The 20,782-nt window shown below is 38.4% G+C and overlaps 2 protein-coding genes across 2 annotated transcripts in view; one reads left to right on the top strand and one right to left on the bottom strand.

The window, feature by feature from the left end:
- Positions 1 to 1,963: 1,963 nt before the first annotated feature.
- Positions 1,964 to 3,407, bottom strand: LOC122445175 (ATP-dependent RNA helicase DDX18). The gene has a single exon (XM_043474135.1). It carries the CDS (start codon positions 3,390 to 3,392, stop codon positions 2,235 to 2,237), a length of 1,158 nt encoding a protein of 385 aa, XP_043330070.1. The 5' UTR covers positions 3,393 to 3,407; the 3' UTR covers positions 1,964 to 2,234.
- A 5,091-nt stretch (positions 3,408 to 8,498) lies between these two features.
- The window catches only part of SEC62 (SEC62 homolog, preprotein translocation factor), a 32,292-nt gene continuing 20,008 nt past the window's right edge, over positions 8,499 to 20,782 (top strand). The window contains exons 1-3 of the mRNA XM_043473773.1: positions 8,499 to 8,812; positions 17,996 to 18,104; positions 19,101 to 19,206. Of these exons, the coding sequence (XP_043329708.1) occupies positions 8,777 to 8,812; positions 17,996 to 18,104; positions 19,101 to 19,206 (251 nt within the window). The 5' untranslated portion in view covers positions 8,499 to 8,776. The remainder of the gene's footprint in view (positions 8,813 to 17,995; positions 18,105 to 19,100; positions 19,207 to 20,782) is intronic.

Raw genomic sequence — 20,782 nt, 5'->3', positions numbered from 1 at the left:
GAAGTGACATTGGAGCAATTGGAGCCATGGGAAACAAAAGATTTTACATATTACATAAGAATATAAAATGTTATATTTTAGTAGCTTCTTACATGTGTGCGTGTTTGTGTTCAGCCTATTAGTTGTGTCCAAGTCTTTGCAACCTCACAACTGTAGCCCACCAGGCTCCTCTGTCCATGGAATTTTCCTAGCAAGAATACTGGAGTGGGTAGTCATTTCCTCTTGCAGGGGATCTTCCCAACCCAGGGTTTGAACCCGTGTCTCTTGTGTTTCCTGCATTGGCAGATGGATTCTTTACCACTGAACCACCCGGGAAGCCCTAGTTTCTTATATCTATATACACAAAAAATTGAATAACTACTGGAGGTTAACCCATAATTATCACAACCTCCACCAATTATTTAGATAATTACCTATAAATTTAAGTATCTACTCCATAAGATTTACTAGCATTTTGTTCTTTTAATTTCAGAGAAATCAGCATTACTGAACCAATTCTTGAGCATAGGGGCTGTCTGGAAATTTTCTGAGGCCAATATAACATTGATGAAAAAATCAATAGGCTAAGAAATGGAAAATTTTATTTGAGCCAAACTGATAGTCTTCTAGAAATCTCTGAGGAGACTTCTGCTTGTTGGAACTCAAAGCACAGTTATATACATTTTGAGACAAAGAGTTATATGTCAAGTGACTATCAACAGTTTACATAATCCAGATCTACATGAACAAAGCAAGCAGTGGGTCATGCTAACTCTTTACAAGATCACAAAGGAATGTTATTTCTTGCAGAGGTCTGGTTAATGCAGATCCACAATACACACTTAAGGGAAGGAAGGAGGCCCAAACAGGCAAAAGAAATCTATGTTTAAATGTTTCTTGTCTTGCCATAAAATATGAATTTTATTTCATCAATAAGAAGAAAAAATGTGAGGATTTTTCTCCCACTCTGCATGTGTGGTCCAGGCCTAGAGGCCCTGGTTTTCCTGGACCTCCTGACTTCAGGTTCCATGAATTCTGAGGCAATTGAGCTGCTGTTCTCACCCTTGCCATCCCACTGCCCTCTTCCCATCTTCATAGACATTGGTTTTGGACAGAAAATAAGTTCTAGGCATATAAATAACCTATGAAGTTTAGCTTTCTTTCCTTGTCCAAAAGGTTTTAATGTGGGGGATTTTTTCTTTGTCAAACCCAGTATTTTCTCTCAAATTGCTGGGCTGGAAGCGGGTTGAGAAGGTAGATCCTTACATGTCTCTGTTCTCAAGTAAGACTACAATTACAGGAAATTGAGCGCAGTGATTGTAAGAAGCTCTCATCTTGCACAGGAAGAGCTTCCTCCATCAAATCAAGGAAGCTTCTTATTAAACCAGTTTCTTCTGATTTCACAGAGGACTATACAGATAATAGAGGCCGTGGATAGAATGAAGACTTCTTAACATTGTCATGTAAACATGTTTCTCTCATTTACAGAAGCTTCAGAGGATAAGGACTCTGTCATTGTCATTATTCACTCTATTGACACGCATTCACTTTGAGCCAGACACTGGAGTAGACACAGAACAGCAGGATAAGGCATAGTACCTGCCTTTAAATGGTTCACAGTCTGGTAGAAAGAAAAACAACAAATTATATTATTTGTTGTTTAAATTATATATTTTTAAATATACAATTTATATAGAAATATATTTAAACTATGTTAAATCATACATGAGCTTCCCAGGTGGCACTAGCGGTAAAGAACCGGCCTCCCAATGCAGGAGACATAAGAGATGTGGGTTTGCTCCCTGGGTTGGGAAGATCCCCTAAAGGAGCACACGGCAATCCACTCCAATATTCTTGCCTAGAGAATTCCCTGGTAGAGGAGCCTGGCAGGCTACAGTCCACGGGGTCACAAAGAGTTGGACACGACCGACTGACTAACACTTTCACTTTCTTTCTTTTTTTTTCAAGGTACCAAAAGAATTACATTAAAACAGTAACAAGTTTGGGGGAAAAAAAAGATTTACACTTAGAAATAGCCTATCATCACAAAAACTAGAAAGATGCCTTGCTTTGCTCTTGGGCAATCAAGACATTGCGACCTGTTTTATATCTACAAAAAGGAGACTCACTGGAAACCTCAGTGCTGGCGACCCAAGTCAATTCATACTCGTTAGATGAGTCCAAATCGTAAATTAACACAAATTCCTTTCCTACAGTGAGAAAAAGAAAATCCATTTCAGGACAAAGGTGTATCTTCAGTGAGAGAACTGACTGCCGTCAGATGGCTTCCTGCTTATGTGTTTGAAGATCTTGGACTTCTCGACTTTCTTGGCTTTCTGGTAGCCAAATCCACCGCCACCGCCTCGCTTTCTAACTTTGCCGTCATTGCTGTTCACATTCAAATCAACAAAAGGAGGCACCTTGAAGCCAAATGACAGAGCAACCTGAGGCGAATTTAAGTTATTAACATTGAAGATCTGTTTCAGGGAGTGGGAATCATAGGCTCGAATGTATGACTTATATGCTTCCTGGGCTGACTTATGAAGGAAGTAGTTCTTTTCAATCAGTTTTTCAAGCTGAGACTGAATGTCAGAAATTTTGGACCAGGAAAACTCAAATTCACTTAATGGAACCTTGGATTGCTTCAGGTAGCGAAGAAAACCCAATTCTTCAGGGCGCAAAATGAGCAAGGCGTGCCCTCTTCCATTCAGGCCTCTGGCTGTTCTGCCCACATGGTGAATGTATTCCTTGGGGTCATCCGGAGGGTCATACTGAACAATCCAGTCCACTTCAGGAATATCCAGCCCTCTAGCTGCCACGTCTGTACACAACACGATCCCTGAATCTGCATTGCAGAACTGGAAGAACGTGGTCGTACGCTTGTTTTGTTTCTGCCTTCTATGAATGGCCAGGACAGGCAAATCGATGTAGTTCAGCAACTCATAGTGGTATTTCACGGACTTACAGGATGAAAAGAAGACCATTAGTTTCTTCTTCCAGTTCTTCTTAAGGAATGTAAAGAGCAGGAGGAATCTCTTTTCAGAAGGACAGACAACATATCCCTGCTCAAGACCGTCTACAGTTGCATTAGCTTTATCATCATCAACACCAACATACAAAGGCTCCTTTTTCAGAGAAATCCTCGCCAGGTCTTCAACTTTTCGAGTTTGTGTGGCAGAGAAGAGCATGGTCTGTCTGCGTGTTGGCAGAAGTTTGATGATTTGCTTTAATTCCTCTTCAAACCCAACATCCAAGATATGATCAGCCTCATCAATAACCAGACACTGGAGGTTTTTATACATGAACCCGGGGGTATTCTGCATGTGGTCGAGGAGACGGCCTGGTGTGGCCACGATGATGTTGATCCCGTTGGCAAGCTTCTGCGCCTCAGCAGACCTGTTACTGCCACCCATTATTAACCCGATGACCCACCATGTTCACAACACTTTCACTTTCAAATCATACATACTATAGCACTGACTGTACGAAATATTATAGAAGCCCAGAAACAGAAATAGTTAAGTCTACTGGAGAAAGAATTCAGGGAAGATTTCACTGTGGAGGTGACAAGGTTTCCTGACCTTTGAAGGCTCTGTCAAGTGTGAAGTGGGGGAGAAAAAAAAAAAAGAAACATGCGGGTATGGAATGGCATTTAGCAGGATGGGGAACTAGGAGAAGTGTGGTCTCACAGTCTAAAGATGAAGCACAAAGGAGCAAACCAGCTGATTCTAAGAAAGAAGATGATGGTTGGATATGGTCAACTGACACACTGCAGGGGATAGAAAGCTAAAGTTTTCATTTCTCAGACTCTCTTGAAACTAAAGTCTGGTTCTAATTCAGTGTACTGGTTGGCTACCATAAGGAGAAAAGTGATGAGGAGGCCATCTTTCTTTCTGCTGCTTCCGACTTTCACTCTGCTGACAAGCAAAGTCATGGAGACACAGGGTTTTTCTACAGCTCCCGTGTTCAGTCTTGACTGTGGGAGCTAAGAGGCAGTTATTGCAGTGTTGACATCAACTTCTGATCCTGGCTTCCTGACAGGCTGATCACAGCTAGCTGGTAGTTTCTTGAACTCAGCGTTGCTATTGTGGATTCCACCCTCCTTCAAGGTAGAGATCCCCATGACTGGTTAGTTCTGCAGGGTCTGACAGTTATTCAAACAGGCCCAGTCTTGATCCTGCTCTTGCAAACTTTCAATGATTTTGGAAGCAACTAATTTCTCTAAGTAAGTCCTTACAAACAACAACATTAATAATACAATTTTCATTCATATACAGAGTACTCATGATTTCCTTATCTTTGCTCTATTAGTTGGGGTTAAGTGCAAAAAAAGAGAAACTCTGTATACATTAACAAGGATTTAATTAGGGGAATGATGAAGCAATTACCATTTCAGTTAAAAAGTCAAAGTGACTTTAAAAATTTTTCTTAGTCTAATATTAGCATGCTGAAAATTCCTGTATTATACTTTGCAAAACAAAATATCTGCTTATTTTTTAATAATACATACTCATTGTCCTATTTATGCTGTTTGCTGAGTGGAAGTCTAAAGAATCAATTCATTTAAAAATATTAAATGAAATTTTAAATAAAATTAGGTTTACCATATTTTATTTTGATTTAAACATATTTACATTAAATTTTTTCTTTCTGATAACAGCATTAAGTCACTGACATTATCAATTAACATATTTTAAAGTGCTTTTATAAAAACAATGCCCCAGAAGCCCTGGCCATTATTTTCTATGCTTCCCTACAATTTTTTTCTTTTCAGTTTAGTCATACATGTATACTTAACGTACCAAATGGACCCAGAGGAAGTGTTATTTAAAATGTATCAGTGTCCAGTTTGCATACCTCTAATCAATGGGAATATACATTTACATACTATTCCCTTCCACTTCCTGGGATGGTAGCTCCCAGGAAACTGAATTCTTCAAGTCCCCACCTATTCATCAGTCCTCCAATGAGGGTATCAAATCACAAAACTCTTTGCTTAGCAGAGCATGGTAATGAGTTTTTATATTTATGTATCCAAAGGAATCTTATAAAGAGTAAAGACATCAAATTCTCTACTCCATATAGCAAAATTCTGAGTTTCAGAGGCAACCCTGCGGAGAAGTGACAGGGTCAAGGGCTAAAGAGCAGTTTTGCTTTGACAAAAGAAAGGGAAAGAGGCAATATCCTTCATTTGAGAAAGAAATAAAAGCCAAGTGACAGGAATGAGATTGCAAACTCAGAAGGAAATCAGAGCAACAGGAGAAAACTCACCACTACCACCATCAAAGATATAAATGGGGTGATGAGAAGAATGCTTGAGCTATTTTTATATAGATATTACACAGATGGAAGACCCAGAATGTGACATTTGGGTTATAATTGTAAACTTAGTCATTCTTAATGTTGCTATACACAGCTGGGGAGAATGGGCGGCGGGCGGTTAACAAGGAGCGGAAGATAGTCTATAGAGTATAGATAGGGTGGAACTGGGGGGAATGATTTAGGAGGCTTTTGCAACAACAGTTCAGGTAGGAAGTGATAAAGACTTGATCAAAGCAATGGCAGTAGGAAAGATGAGGAAGAGAAGATTCCAAACACCTCAGCTGTAGACTCAACAGGATTGTTGACTGACTGGTTGGGATATCTTCAAGGTTTCTAGCATGAGTGATTAAGTGAACAGTGATGCAGTTACGAGTTTAAAAATACAGTAAAAGGGACAGATTTTGCCGGGGAAATGGTGATTTCTAGTTGGCCGTTAATTGGAGATATACAGAAGACAGTTAGAAATATACATTTATACAGTATTTTGGAATTAAGCTATTAACATGAATAAGAATCTCCAGAATGTATAAAGAAAAGGGAAGAAGATGAACATGGAAGCATGGTGACCATGAACATTGACAAGCTAGGTAAAGAAAGAGAAGTCGAAAGAGAAACAAGAAGGAAGAACCCAATATCACAAATGCCAAAGAAAGATCATAAATTAAGTGCATGGTCAATATTGTCAAATCCTTAATATGACGCTACAAAAGAAGCCACTGAACTTGACGTGAATATTAATGGGTGGTGGAGGTAGAAACCAAAGTGTTGTAGTCTAAGGATGAATATCAATGAGAATATGGGGACAGTAAATTAAATCTCTTCTGAACAAAAAGGTGATAGAGCAGTAGCTAGAGAGGAAGTCATTTTCCACAAAGGGTTTTCATTCCCCATTATAGTCCTAACCTAGTATTTTGCCTCCTGTATGCACTGAACATCTGTTAAATGCAGTAATATTTTTATGAACCAGATTTCCTAGAAAAGGAGCCAGTAGTCTCCAAATGCATGCATGCAAGCTCATGCATGCATATGTGCATGTTGACTCTTGGTGACCCCCATGGATTGCAGCCCACCAGGCTCCATGAAATTTTCAAGGCAAAAGTACTGGAGTGGGTTGTCATTTCCTACTCCAGGGAATCTTCCCAACCCAGGGATCAAACCTGAGTCTCTGGTGTCTCCTGCATTGGCAGGTGGATTCTTTATCACTGAGCCACCTGGGAAGCCCATTCTCCAAATATAACAGTATAAAACAGATCTACCCTCATTCTGGATGGGGAGGCCTGAAGGAAATAAAGAAGTTTCATATTGTGTTGTCTTGGGTTAATTGGTAAAAATCACTTTTTCCTTCACCCCTCTCTGACTACACATACCTTGATTCTAGGTTACAGATGGAAAAGGAACCAAAGGACTTGCTGATCCTGTTCCTGGAGGGCAGAATGTCATAGTTCAAAAATGAACTTCAGCTATCTTATTTTATAAAAGAATAGGCATCAAATGCCACTATTTGCCTTAATTGCCTATTTAATTGCTATTAGATTACATACATACTATGGTAAACAGAGAATTTTTTAATGATATATGTTCAACATAACATTAAGAGAAAAAGGCATATTATGCAATATGATCTCAATTGGAGGAAAGGGAGAAATATATAAATATAAATACACACAAAGTATAAATAAATACTAGAAAAAAAAAGAAAGAAAATAAACTAAAATGATAACAGATCTTTGAGTGGTAGCATTAGGGATTTTTATTTCCTTCATCTTTCTTTTCTACATTTTTCCAATTTTCTACTATTTAAAATATTTAAAGCTTCCATTAAAGTGAGAATTTCTACCTAGAACCACTTACTAGCAATTTAAGCCCATTATCTTCATCTGGGCAACTCTAAAATAACAATGATGACACCACTCTTACGGAAGAAAATGAAGAAGAAATAAAGAGCCTCTGGATGAAGGTGAAAAAGCTAACTTAAAACTCAACATTCAGAAAACTAAGGTCATAGCATCCGGTCCCATCACTTCATGGCAAACAGTAAGGGGAACAATGGAAACAGTGACAAACTTTGTTTTGGGGGGGCTCAAAATCACTGCAGATGGTGACTGCAGCCATGAAATTAAAAGACGTTTGCTCCTTGGAAGAAAAGCTCTGACCAACCTAGACAGCATATTAAAAAGCAGAGACATTATTTGGTCTACAAAGGTCCATCTAGACAAAGCTATGGTTTTTCTAGTAGTCATGTATGGATGTGAGAGTTGGACTACAAAGAAAGCTAAGGGCCGAAGAATTGATGCTTTTGTACTGTGGTGTTGGAGAAGACTCTAGAGAGTCCCTTGGACTGCAAGGAGATCAAACCAGTCCACCTAAAGGAAATCAGTCCTGAATATTCATTGGAAGGACTGGATGCTGAAGCTGAAACTCCAATACTTTGGCCACCTGATGCGAAGAACTGACTCACTGGAAAAGACCCTGATGCTGGGAAAGAGTGAAGGCAGGAGGAGAAGGGGAAGGCAGAGGATGAAATGATTTGAAGGCATCACCGACTGGATGGACCTGAGTTTGAGTAAGCTCTGGGAGTGGGTGAGGAACAGGGAAGCCTGGCCTGCTGCAGTCCATGGGGTCGCAAAGAGTCAGACACGACTGAGCGACTGAACTCACTCACTCAAAATAACAATAGTTATAACTAGTGTCCAAGTATCCTGCGGTCTTCTTAATTTCAACTTCTTAGATGTTCTCTATTTATCTTATTAGTTCCTCGTACCTCCCTGAGTTCTGACGCTTGGATTCTAAAAGTGCGTTTTGAGAACCAACGTGGAAAATGGAATGCGGAATCCAAAGTCTGTGTCAGATGAGCCCAACTACTCTCCACTTTGCATGGGGAAAGATAATTGGTCTTCAATGTAGGATGTGCCATTTACTAACTGTGGAGCCTTAGATAAACCAGTTCATATCGCTGCACCTCCGCTGTCTCAGTTTTCCCACCTTCAAAATGGGATTAGTAGGATTTACAAACGGGGAATGGATAGGGCAGGGCTCACTGGCAAGAAAGGAAGTATCACAGTCAAAGACTGTCTAGAATTCCACAGGTCCCAGTAAATCCTAAGGGGAAAGCTCCACCCCAAACCTACTGACTCCGAGGGGGGTGGACCCCGGAATCTGTATTTTAACAGCTTTCCAGGTGAGTCAGATGTCTAATCAAGAGGACTCTTTCCAGTCCTCCAGCTCTTTGATCCACTTATTAACTTCCTTCTGGTCCCAGCGATTTCCAGTTCCCGCGAAAAAAAAAGGAGCCGGCGAAAGAGGGGAGAAAAAGCATACCCAGGGTCGGAGTGGCAGATACCGATCACTGGCCAGCTTCCCTCCTTCCCCGGCGCCAGCCGCCAGGTTACATAACGGGTCCCGGGGCGCGCTCTCGCGAGGTTTCCACCGCCCCCGCCTCGCTCCACGTCAGAGGGAACCGGGCGGAGCGGCCAACATGGCGGAACGCAGGCGACACAAGAAGCGGATTCAGGTAGCAAAGCCGAACCCTGGGGTAGGGGGCTTTAGGGCGCTCGGAAGTGGAAGATGCTGGGAAAGCTCCCGGGAAGGGCAAGCGAAATCGAGGACGAGGTGGGGTGGGGTTCCACCGCGAGGCCGCAGGTTGTGGGCTGCGTCGTTGTGAGGGGCCTGAGGAAGGGCGGCGTTGGAGACGGCGGAGACAGGCGGAGGTGCTCGGTCTGCGGCGGAAGGCAGAAGGCGCTGCGCTCGGAATCGGCCGTGGAGGCGCGGCCGTCAGTTCAAGGTTCCGATGGAGGCGCCGGCCTGGGCCTGTGCTGGGAGGTCAGCGCCCTCCAAGCGCAGACATCGACCCTCTCGAGCTCCTCCCCTCCCTTCTCCACCCCATCTTTTCGCCTTAGCTGTCCCGAAATTGAGGCCACGGTAACTAGGGTAGAAGAAGGCGGAGGAGTGATCTAAAGCTGCCTGTTCTTTGTGCGCGGATAGAAGGACCGTAGGAGGTGGGAGTGAGCGGGGTTTGGTCAGCTGCCCCGAGGCCCAGGCGGCGAACTGCGTATCCGGGTGTTCTTTTGCTTGTACCCTTCTTCCTCCTTTTTATTATTAACGTAAGCGTCCAGCTGAAGCTTTGTGGCTTTCTTTCAGCTACACAATGTAAATAAACAAAACTCTGGGTACGGCAACGAGCGGGTCGCGCCCAGGAACCTTTGACATGGCAGGGTGTCATCCTCATAACCTACATAGCATCCCTCCCTCATTCCACAGGCCTGTCATCTGTGTATTTCTTCCCTACAATTTTCCCCTGTTGTTCATGCTCTCTGCTCAGAGGATTAAATATGTGGAACATCTTCGACTCACGATGTGTCTCTCCTTGTTAGTTTATGTGCCTAGAAACCTTCATATGTCATCATAAATTGGGCATGTTGTAAATTGTTAATATGCTAATCACAAATTGTTAACTCATTTTCTTTCTGTTCCTTACTATTTCATTGCTTAGAATGACTTTTCGTCTGATGTTTTATTTCCCCATTTAAAAAAAGTTTATCACTTAACTTACACCACGGGTGATTTAGGTATATGCAAGTTAAAATTATCCTTAAAAGTCTGAAGTACTAGGGGAAAAAAAGATGCCAGTGATCAGTAAATCTGGAATTTTGTAATAGGGCAGAAATAAGAGAGTAGTTTCAAATAGAGTACAGAACGGGACCAGAAAGAGACAAATCCTGCCCCCTGCCCCAAGTTCAGACAGGCCATAAAACCAAAGCTTAAGATTATTGTGAAAGAAGTTTATAATTATACTATTCCTAGTCTTTCAAAATTTAATGTTATTGGTCAGTTCTGGATACATAATATTTTCATTAGAATTTGTATTGAAGTTGTCAAATTAGTACTTACTGAATTTCTTATATTTACACATATGGTACATTTTATGGCCCTAAGTAAACTTTTTTTTTTTTTAATTTCAACTGTTCTTTACTGTGGTCACAAAGGTGATCCTAATTTACTTTGAATAGCTGCTCTATTTCAATTGTGATCTCATATTAAGCAAAAAGATAGATTAAAAACTGGTATAGCAGTGTTAGTGACTGGGAGCTAAAACTTGAGCCATACTGTGCCAGTTGGTACCCCAGTGTCAGTAATTATTAGCTGTGTAACTTTGGTCAAATTACTTAGCTTTTTCCCTCTATTACCAAATCCATAAGAAGGAATATTTACCTTGAAAAGGGATCCTCTTTGGGTTGTGGTGGAAAAAAATAGGTGAGTGGATGACTTGTTATTAAAGGTTATAAAAGCTATGAAAATAGTATTTGGCACATAACTCCTTTTTCCACCTCCCGGAGGATGAAGGGTTTAGGATAATTTTTTTTGGTTTTTGCTCAGCACTGCTGAAGAAAGATTAACAGTTACCTATTCAGTAAATAAACCTTTGAGTTGTGAGTGCTATAAAAAATTTTTAGTTACTATTGTTTAATTGTGGATTAGCTAAGTATGTAAGGATCTGATTGTTAAAAACCAAGTTGTTATACTGCTAAGTGAAAATAAAGGACACTTCTCAAATCCTCCAACTTTTCTATATAGCTATGCTGTGTGGAATGTTGTAGAGCTCTTGGGCGTGCTACTTGGAGTACTACTATGCAGTCTCAACAAATTAATAAAAATATACAGTAGCTTATCAAGCTCCCTTTTTTTTCCCTCCAGGGAATCAGAAACTGTAATATTGACGTTACTTTAGATAAAAAGATCAAATGTAGTGGCTGTGTTTACAGTTGAAGTTACAGAAAAAATCCTATTGTAAGACTTTTGGACAAGAAGTTCTGTAATATCAACTCTGTTTCCTGTTGTTTGTTACTTGATGTTTCATGTTTACAGAAGATTTTTACCTATAATAGAATTAGTGACCTTGAATGTAATTTGTATGTTGGGGGAAAGGATTGCTACATGTAAGTTAAGGGTTTTAAAAAGTAGTTAATTTGTATACTTTTTCTGGGATAGCCTAATTTTAGATTTCTGGTATTCTATCAAAGTTAGAAGCAAGAGGACTGTTTTGTCACATTTCCTTCTTGGACTCACTTTACTGGCCACTGAAAACCAAAAGTGAGCTATGTGTTCATTGACATTACATTGGGAAGTTTTCTTGTTTGAGATTCCCAAGTGAGAGTGTTCTCAATTCACATTAATAAAATACTTGAAAACAAATAATTGTTAGTTTTCTAAGATATGCAACCATGTAAGTTCAAGAACATACAATAAGTGCTTATAGGTTAACAAAGTGCTGTTTACTAGAAAGGTTAGTTTAAAATCCTGGTACCATCAAATTTGAGTTGAAAAGGAATTTCAAATTGGGTTTTTTGGAAACCTCATACTACTATACTACCGTTATCCCTCATCCTTTAAGCTACTATGTGACTTTAAGCAAATGATTTATTCAAGATCTCTGGCTTTCAGATTTTAAGTTGAAACCTATTTGCATTTTCACAAATATTTTACACTGCTTGTGAAAGTGTTCGTCGCTCAGTCGTGTCTGACTATGTGACCCCATGGGCTGTAGCCCACCAGGTTCCTCTGTCCGTGGGATTCTCCAGACAAAAATACTGGAGTGGGTAGCCATTCCCTTCTCCAAGGGATCTTGCTGATCCAGGGATGGAACCCTCGTCTCCCACATAGCAGGCAAATTCTTTACCATCTGAGACAACACTGCTTGTATAAAAATACAAATTGACAATTGGTGCCCTAATCTATTTCTTTTGCTCAGTTTATTCAACAAACTTATTTTTTACCTAAGATTATTTCTGTTGAATAAATCGATTTTAAAAATTTTTCATCATTTTGAGGGTAGGAGAATTAGGGGGCAGAAATTCTAAGTCAAAAATTCTGTAAGATTGAAGCTCATGGCTTACTGACTCTTGATCTAATTTTTTTTTCTCAAAAAGTTTACCTTAAGTACCAGCTAAAATAATATATAGCTAGAAATGGTAACCCCAGTTTCATTGTAGTATTTTTTAATGTTGATATATTCTGAAATAAAAATAGTATTTGTTAAATAATTTAAAAAGAAAGTTCTGCCCTAACTTTCCATTTTTGTAATTTTGGACTGTGAGTTGCAACCGCTGGCGTCTTGGTGTTTGGGTTGGCAGTCCATCCTCAAAATGTATTGGTTCTTTGCTTGCTCATTCTAAGATATTTGGGCTCATTCATTGAGCTACAGAGTTCTCTTCATTTGAGGGTTAATAAACTGGTTTCTCTTTTTTAGTGGGTGATGCTGTTCCCAAACGGCCTTCAATTTTTTCATTAGATTTCTAGAAAAGTTAGGAAAATATTCTGAAGATTTATTTACATCCAAAGGGAACAAAGAGGGGAGTTACTATAGTCTAATGTATATATAGACCGGAAGAGGATAAGACTGTTTTAGCCTGCAGCAGGGGAGCAGTGAGAATGAAGATTCCATGGCAGACTCTTCTGTATTACTAGCTTCCCAAGTCATGTAATCTTGGTATGCTTCAATAACAATCTTTCTGGCTTCAAAGCCCCAGCAGATGGCACAAATCCTGAACTCTCAGAGGCAGCCTACAATATGTATAAGTTATATGTGGTATAATGAACATGTCATATTTCACAGAAGATAATAGAAGTTTTTTAAGGATTTGAACTTGGAGGAGCAAGGAAGATATCAGTTCTGTTGTACAAATATCTTGTTAAGAATGCTAGTCAGATGTTTTAGGGAAGTTACTGATACTTTAAGCAAGTATCAATGAATAAGGAACTCTGTGTCTAGTTGAGAGAGATTATCCAAGTCCATGTTTTCTGGGCCTTTTCTGTTTATTCATGCTTCAGTTCAGTTCAGTCGCTCAGTCGTGTCCGACTCTTTGCGACCCCGTGAATCTCAGCACAGTAGGCCTCTCTGTCCATCACTTGACTCCTGGAGTTTACTCAAACTCATGTCCATCGAGTGGGTGATGCTATCCAGCCATCTCATCCTCTGTCGTCCCGTTCTCCTCCTGCCCCCAATCCTGTTCATGCTTAGTAGTGCCTTTACCAAGGAGGGGAAGGGAAGGAAGATAGAATGCTTGAGTATGTTTTTGCAGTTGTGGAAAAGAGCCTGGTGAACTTGAAGTTAATTGTTAAAATGAGGTTTTTAAACTGTTGTGGATTCATGTAGAAGCAGATTCCCTACTGTATAATAATAGAGTGAACTTTTCAGTTTCTTTTGTATCCTTATAACATATTTTACATGTGGTGCCTGTATCAGCAGTCAGTAGATTGATACCGTGTTTAGTTAATGGTTTGAGTGTTAGTATGAGTGTAGACTTGTCATGCTTAAGGTTGATGTGATTGTTTCCTCCCCAGAATAACCTTCATCCCGAAGTTCTGTTATTGAAAAACTGTCCTTTTAGTTGATCAGACTAGAAATTTGACATTTTTTACTAAGTAATTTCATTCATCCTTTATCTTTGAGTCCTTCCTATCTGTTCTACATTTGAAATGTTTCAGATATCAAAATCCTTCTTAGTCCAGAGTATCACATCACATCTTACTTGAATACTAACTTGTTTCCCTGCCTTATGCATTTATTCTCCAGTTCATTCTACATGTAGGTTCCAAAACAGTATCTCAGTCATTTTTTTTCTCATTATGTCCTCCTCCTAGTCAAAAACTTTCTGTGACTTACAGGGTAAATTTGAAATTTCTCAGAATGCTTTGAATAAATAGTAATTTAGCCCTATTATACTTACACCTACTTAGCCTCACAATGCTTTCTAACTTGTCTCTAATGAAACCAAATTTTATGCTCATTTTCAGCCACAGTTTTTTTATACTATTCATTCAGCTTATCCTAAATTTGTTCATCTTTCAGAATCTAGGTCCCTCTTCCAGGAGATCTTTCATAGCTCCCATTTTGTGCTCCTAAAATATTTTTTCTGCCACTCATTTGAAAAATAACAGTTGTTGTTTTGGATAGTTGTAACATAATCTAGGTATTGTGCCTTAAGAAATTTTTGGTATTAACTGTAGCACCCAGTGGTATTTTAGGGTAAACAACTCAGTAAGTATATGTTTGAACAATTTACGTTTATCACTTCTCCCCCACATACCATTTTTAATCAAGCATATCCCAGTAACAACTTATCAGTCAACTGGATAAATCTTTAGATTGACAACATATGTATTAACTGAGGGAAAAATTAAACATATATGGCTATGATTATAAAGTAGAATTGGTCTCTATAAAGCCAATTATACTATCTTATTATTTCCAACTATTTATATAGTGTGACTTTTTTGGCTGTAAATGAACATACAGGATATTGTTTACTAATAGATGAGGCTTCTAGAAATTCAGTGTGTTACTCAGGCATAATTAAATGCTATTATTTTACATATACTAATGTATTTTAGTGTGATTTCAAAAACCAAAATACAGAATACTTTTTAGCTTGTGAGAACTATATTTTGTGAAAGTGAAAGTTGCTCAGTCTTGTACGGCTCTTTGCAACCCCATGGACTGTATAGTCCATGGGATTTTCCAGGCCAGGATACTGGAGTGGACTGGACCCCAGATTAAATAATTATGAACACTGTAGATGGTAGTGAACTTAGTAGTGTTAAAGTTTGAATTTACAGTTTTTTAAGATTCTGTTTTTCTGTCATACTTGTTTTTACATATAAAACTAAAGGTCTTTTATTCTTATAAATATTTGGTGTTTATTATAGTCTTCATTTGGATTGAATGTTTGGGGTTTTTAGGTTTTTTTTTAATTTTTATTTTATATTGGAGTATAGTTGATTTACAGTGTGTGGGCTTTTAATTATTGTTGTCACAGATAGTAACCCACAAATGAAGTAGTATGAGAGTATAAAAATCATGCACTGTTAATTGGCTGTTTGAAGCAGAGAAGTTGGGAAATGCAAAGGAAGAAATCCGAGAAGTAGCTGCCTGATGACCCAACAACAAGGGTACAGATTTTCACTTCATCTCACAAATTACTCCTCTTCAGGGTAAAGTTAAAGCTGAGACTTTGTTAGTTGTCCCTTATTTTCCACAAACATAACTGAATTCAGACTTATTTGAAATTTTTGGAAAAACTGACTTAAATACAGATAATGTACATAGTTTATTTTCCCTGTTTTGTATTATTAGAATGTCTTGCCTAAAAGATAAATGTCTTCAGCATTATTTGTTCACAGCAGTCTAGATTCTTAGCAGTTAATTCTTCACTATTATTTGGCACTTTATTCATTTCAAGAAATAGACCTTCATGAAATCATTCACATTTAAATTATACGTTGCTAGAAATATTGCTTGAGTTCTGTATGTGTTGTGCTTAAAAATGTGAAGACAATGCTTTTATTTTGATATTAGTAACTTACAGCAGTAAGACAACTTCTAAAGGTAAAAAATAAGATATATACAAATGTAAGTTGCTCTCATTTTCTTCAGTATATGAGTGGGGAGAATAAGTACACTGCTTTTAACTACTCAAAAGTAGTTCAGGAGGTAAGGAAATAAAACCAAGATGGGAAATGATAAACAATGAAGTGGTAGAAAATTTGGAAGAAGGAATGGGAAAATTTTAGAAAACAAGGAAGGATTAAAGCAGCCTTTTCAAAACTCTTTGTTCACTTCCATTAATTAGTTCTTTTTTTTTTTTTTTTTTTTTAATTTTTTTATTAGTTGGAGGCTAATTACTTCACAACATTTCAGTGGGTTTTGTCATACATTGATATGAATCAGCCATAGATTTACACTATTCCCCATCCCGATCCCCCCTCCCACCTCCCTCTCCACCCGATTCCTCTGGGTCTTCCCAGTGCACCAGGCCGGAGCACTTGTCTCATGCATCCCACCTGGGCTGGTGATCTGTTTCACCATAGATAGTATACATGCTGTTCTTTTGAAATATCCCACCCTCACATTCTCCAACAGAGTTCAAAAGTCTGTTCTGCATTTCTGTGTCTCTTTTTCTGTTTTGCATATAGGGTTATCATTACCACTTTTTAAATTCCATATATATGCGTTAGTATACTGTATTGGTCTTTATCTTTCTGGCTTACTTCACTCTGTATAATGGGCTCCAGTTTCATCCATCTCATTAGGACTGATTCAAATGAATTCTTTTTAATGGCTGAGTAATATTCCATTGTGTATATGTACCACAGCTTCCTTATCCATTCATCTGCTGATGGGCATCTAGGTTGCTTCCATGTCCTGGCTATTATAAACAGTGCTGTGATGAACATTGGGGTGCACGTGTCTCTTTCAGATCTGGTTTCCTCAGTGTGTATGCCCAGAAGTGGGATTGCTGGGTCATATGGCAGTTCTATTTCCAGTTTTTTAGAAATCTCCACACTGTTTTCCTATTTAAGCGGGCTGTACTAAGTTTGCATTCCCACCAACAGTGTAAAGTTAGGGTTCCCTTTTCTCCTTCTCCACTCCCTCTCCAGCATTTATTGCTTATTAGACTTTTGGATAGCAGCCATCCTGACTTGCATATAATGGTACTTCATTGTGGTTTTGATTTGCATTTCTCTAATAATGAGTGATGTTGAGGATCTTTTCATGTGTTTGTTAGCCATCTGTATGTCTTCTTTGGAGAAATGTCTGTTTAGTTCTTTGGCTCATTTTTTGATTGGGTCATTATTTTCTGGAATCGAGCTTCAGGAGCTGCTTGTATCTTTTTGAGATTAATCCTTTGTCTGTTTCTTCATTTGCTATTATTTTCTCCCAATCTGACGGCTGTCTTTTCACCTTACTTATAGTTTCCTTTGTAGTGCAAAAGCTTTTAAGTTTCATTAGATCCCCATTAATTAGTTCTTAAAGTGAAAGTCACTCAGCCATGTCCGACTCTTTGCGACCCCCTGGACTATACAGTCCGTGGAATTCTCCAGGTCAGAATACTGGCGTGGCTAGCCATTCTCTTCTCCAGGGGATCTTCCCAACCCAGGGATCCAACCTAGGTCTTTTACATTGCAGGTGGATTCTTTACCAGCTGAGCCACCAGGGAAGCCCAGTTAGTTTTAAATGAGATTATAATTTACTTGTCTATTGCATTTTTATTTTTGCTTTACCTCTGTTCAGAAAGGAAGAAGAAAGGCAAGGTGAGAAAGGGTTCCCCGACAGTATCTAGAATTTGTAACCCTAAAGGGAAAAGGAATACAAATCTTCAGCATCTCAAGTAGTATCTTGTATCTGGGACCACACTGGGACAGCCATCTTTGGTTAATTTGAGAACTCCTCCTGCAATCTCTAGTCTTTTGTTTAGGGTATGTAACTTTGGCTGTTATTTAACATTTATTTATGGCACCTGTTTCTACTTACTTTGACATTTGGGCACTCACTATTGACAACCTCTTAATGTTTTGAATTATTGTCTTGTAGCTTGTAAAAAGAGACCAGGCAAGGGTAAAGATGAACTGGTACAAAGTGGTTACCATGCTGGAAAAACAACTCAAAATAAATGCCTTGTAGCTGAGGCCAAGAGACAAGCAACTTTGGGCCCTGTCAACTTGTATTTGAAAGATGTGTAATTTTTAGAATCTCCATTCTGTCTTTTGTATAGATTACCAAGTCTGATCTAGAAAAAGCTTGAAAGAAAGGCCTGTAGTACACTTTAAAAGATTTTCAGAAAAGATCTTTAATTTATTCTTCAGTGTATGAATGTCTCAAGTAAATGATTACATTAAATGTAATATTGTTACTTTGCAGGAAGTTGGTGAACCATCTAAAGAAGAGAAGGCTGTAGCCAAGTTTCTTCGATTCAACTGTCCAACAAAGTCCACCAATATGATGGGTCACCGGGTTGATTATTTTATTGGTAGGATTTCATATTTTAAATTATGTTAGTGTACATATTTTATAAAGATATCTAATTTGGGGATAGGCAGATGTTTTAAAAGTGCTTTGCAAGAATGATTGGTGAAGCTAGGTTAGGGGCATATGGCACGTGCTTATCCTATTCTTTCCTTTCATGATTAAAAATGTCAATAGTAAAAGTACTTTTTAATGACATTTGAGATATTTTTATAATAGAATAAGATTTATTTTCAGTATTAATTTTTAATCAGATAGTACATGTACTTAATGATAACTTTTTAAAAAAACTCCAGTATAGAATTCAGTGTGAAACCAGTCTGTTGGAACCAAGTTGGGAGCTGCTTTTGTTCTTTATATAATCTGAACAACTTCATTATAAGCTAATATCATCTGTAATATTGCCCCATAACTTATAAGTCATTAGTTGTTGAGTTTGCCTGTCTGATCAATTAAGATTGAATTGCCATTATCAAGAAGAAATTCCTTTATATTGTCTTTAGTGCTATTATTAATGATTTTGCTAGTCATTAAAAGTTTGAAAAATAGACATGCTATTCTTTTCAGATCTCATCTATTTAGCTTTTTCTAGTGACAGTAGATTGCTCACAGAACTTATTCCTTGGTGGGTAAAGCTTAGAGACAGAATTTCTCTCACTGTGGTAAAGGATGATTTTTGGTTTGTCCTATATTTTGATTGTTTGATAAAAGTGATATTTACATTTATTTTGAACTTTTTAAAGAACATTTCTCATTTATTATTGCTTGAGTTAATATTTTTGATTTATCATTTATTTCACAGCATTACTTTAAAAAGCTGCTTATCAGTATGTTTCACAAATTGAGCTATTTGTCATGATTGTGTCAGACTTAAAATTTTCTGTTGAACTTGGTTTTATTTTCGAATGCCAGAATGTTGAAATTTGCCTTATAGAATATTATTTCGATAGACTGAAGTTCTGCTGTATACTAAATTTAAAACAATTAATCTCTTCTTTAGCTTCAAAAGCAGTGGATTGCCTCTTGGATTCAAAGTGGGCAAAGGCCAAGAAAGGAGAGGAAGCTTTATTTACAACAAGGGAGTCTGTGGTTGACTACTGCAACAGGTACTCTTTCTTTCTTAGTGAAGGATAATGTGAATAGTAATTTTAAAATGGTCTCCATGGTCTTAAAGCTCCTTCCCTGTTTTCATCATTTAGTTCTGTTACAGCATAGCTCAAGCATGACTTTTATGTGTAACTTGGATATCTTCAGTACCTCAGGAACTGTGTTTATTTGGAGTTAAACCATCATATTTTTATAGTTTTTATTTGTGTTCTGTTAAATTTGTACATTTGCAGGCTGACTGAACTGAGGGATCAGCAATAAAAAAGTCATACACCAGTGCCTATCGGGAACATAAAAGTTCTTTTTTTTCTAGAGAAAACAGGCGGGGAGTCTTTTCCAAAACTTTGTCAGGGATTCCTAATTGACCTGTTGTCCCTGTTGTTTGTGTCTACCCACTGAGCCATTAGCTAGGTACACTCTTCTATTTTGTTTGTGATTGCTATTGTATTCCTTGTGAAATCAAGGCAGCTGTGACATCTATCTTTTCTTGATTCCAAGATGAAGTATAGACAGTTTAGTAACATATCCATGTTTTTTATAGGTACTTCTTCTTTGGAAAAAACTTTTCATGGTGAATGGTGTAAAAAAAATCCATTTTTTGGGAGTCCAGTGGTTAGGACTCTGTGTTTCCACTGCAGGAGTCACAGGTTCGGTCCCTGGTGAGGAATCTAAGATCCCTCATGCCACATGATGTGGGCCCCCCCCCAAAAAAAAAAATCACTTTTCTCTTGGAAAGAAGTATGCTGGTTTTGTCCCCCTCCCCAACTTTTTCCCCTTGGTTTATTTACTACTTAAACATATTTATTAAGATGTTAGTAAATCAGATTGTTTCTGTGACAGTGAATTTTATAATTGGTTGGAATTTGAAATTTTAGATTATCTTATATATTTAGTGGGGAGATACACATAGCATTTACTAATATATTGATTAATGACATTTAAAGTGGCAGCCACATTTTAAGTCCTCAGTCACTGAGTTGTGTCTTTGTGACCCCAAGGATGATAGCGTGTCAGGTTCCTTCTGTTGTGGAATTTTCCAGGCAAGAATAGTGAAGTGAGTTGCTATTTCCTTCTCCAGGGAATCTTCCTGATCAAGGGCTCAAACCTGAGTATCCTGCATTGGCAGGCAGGTTCTTTACCATTGAGCCACCTGGGAAGCAGCAGCCACATGAGAACCCTCTTAAAAAACACTGTGAAAAAAAATTTCAGTCTGTCTTCTAAAGCTGTAAAGTTGAAGAATTGTTAAATGTTTCTTAAAATTCTTACCTGCCAAAAAAAAAAAATTCTTACCTGCCAGGAATTCCCTGGTGGTTCAGTGGTCAAGACTCCTACTTTCACTGCCATGGGCCTGGGGTTTGATCCCTGATTGGGGAACTGAGATCCCACAAGCTGTGCTGCACAGCCAAAAAAAAAAAAATTCTTAGCTGCCAAAAACTGGAGTCATTAATGGACCTTTCAGAAACAATGAAAATTTCATTGTTGGGGTAGGAATTAGCTAACAGCATGCAATCACTATTTTCCTTTGTAGCCATCTGTGTATTAGAACTCCAAAGTGCAAATTTCCCTACCGCCTCA

This window comes from Cervus canadensis, chromosome 7 (genome assembly GCF_019320065.1).
Source record: "Cervus canadensis isolate Bull #8, Minnesota chromosome 7, ASM1932006v1, whole genome shotgun sequence".
NCBI classification, from domain to species: Eukaryota; Metazoa; Chordata; class Mammalia; order Artiodactyla; family Cervidae; genus Cervus; species Cervus canadensis.
This window is presented reverse-complemented; position numbering and strand designations above follow the sequence as displayed.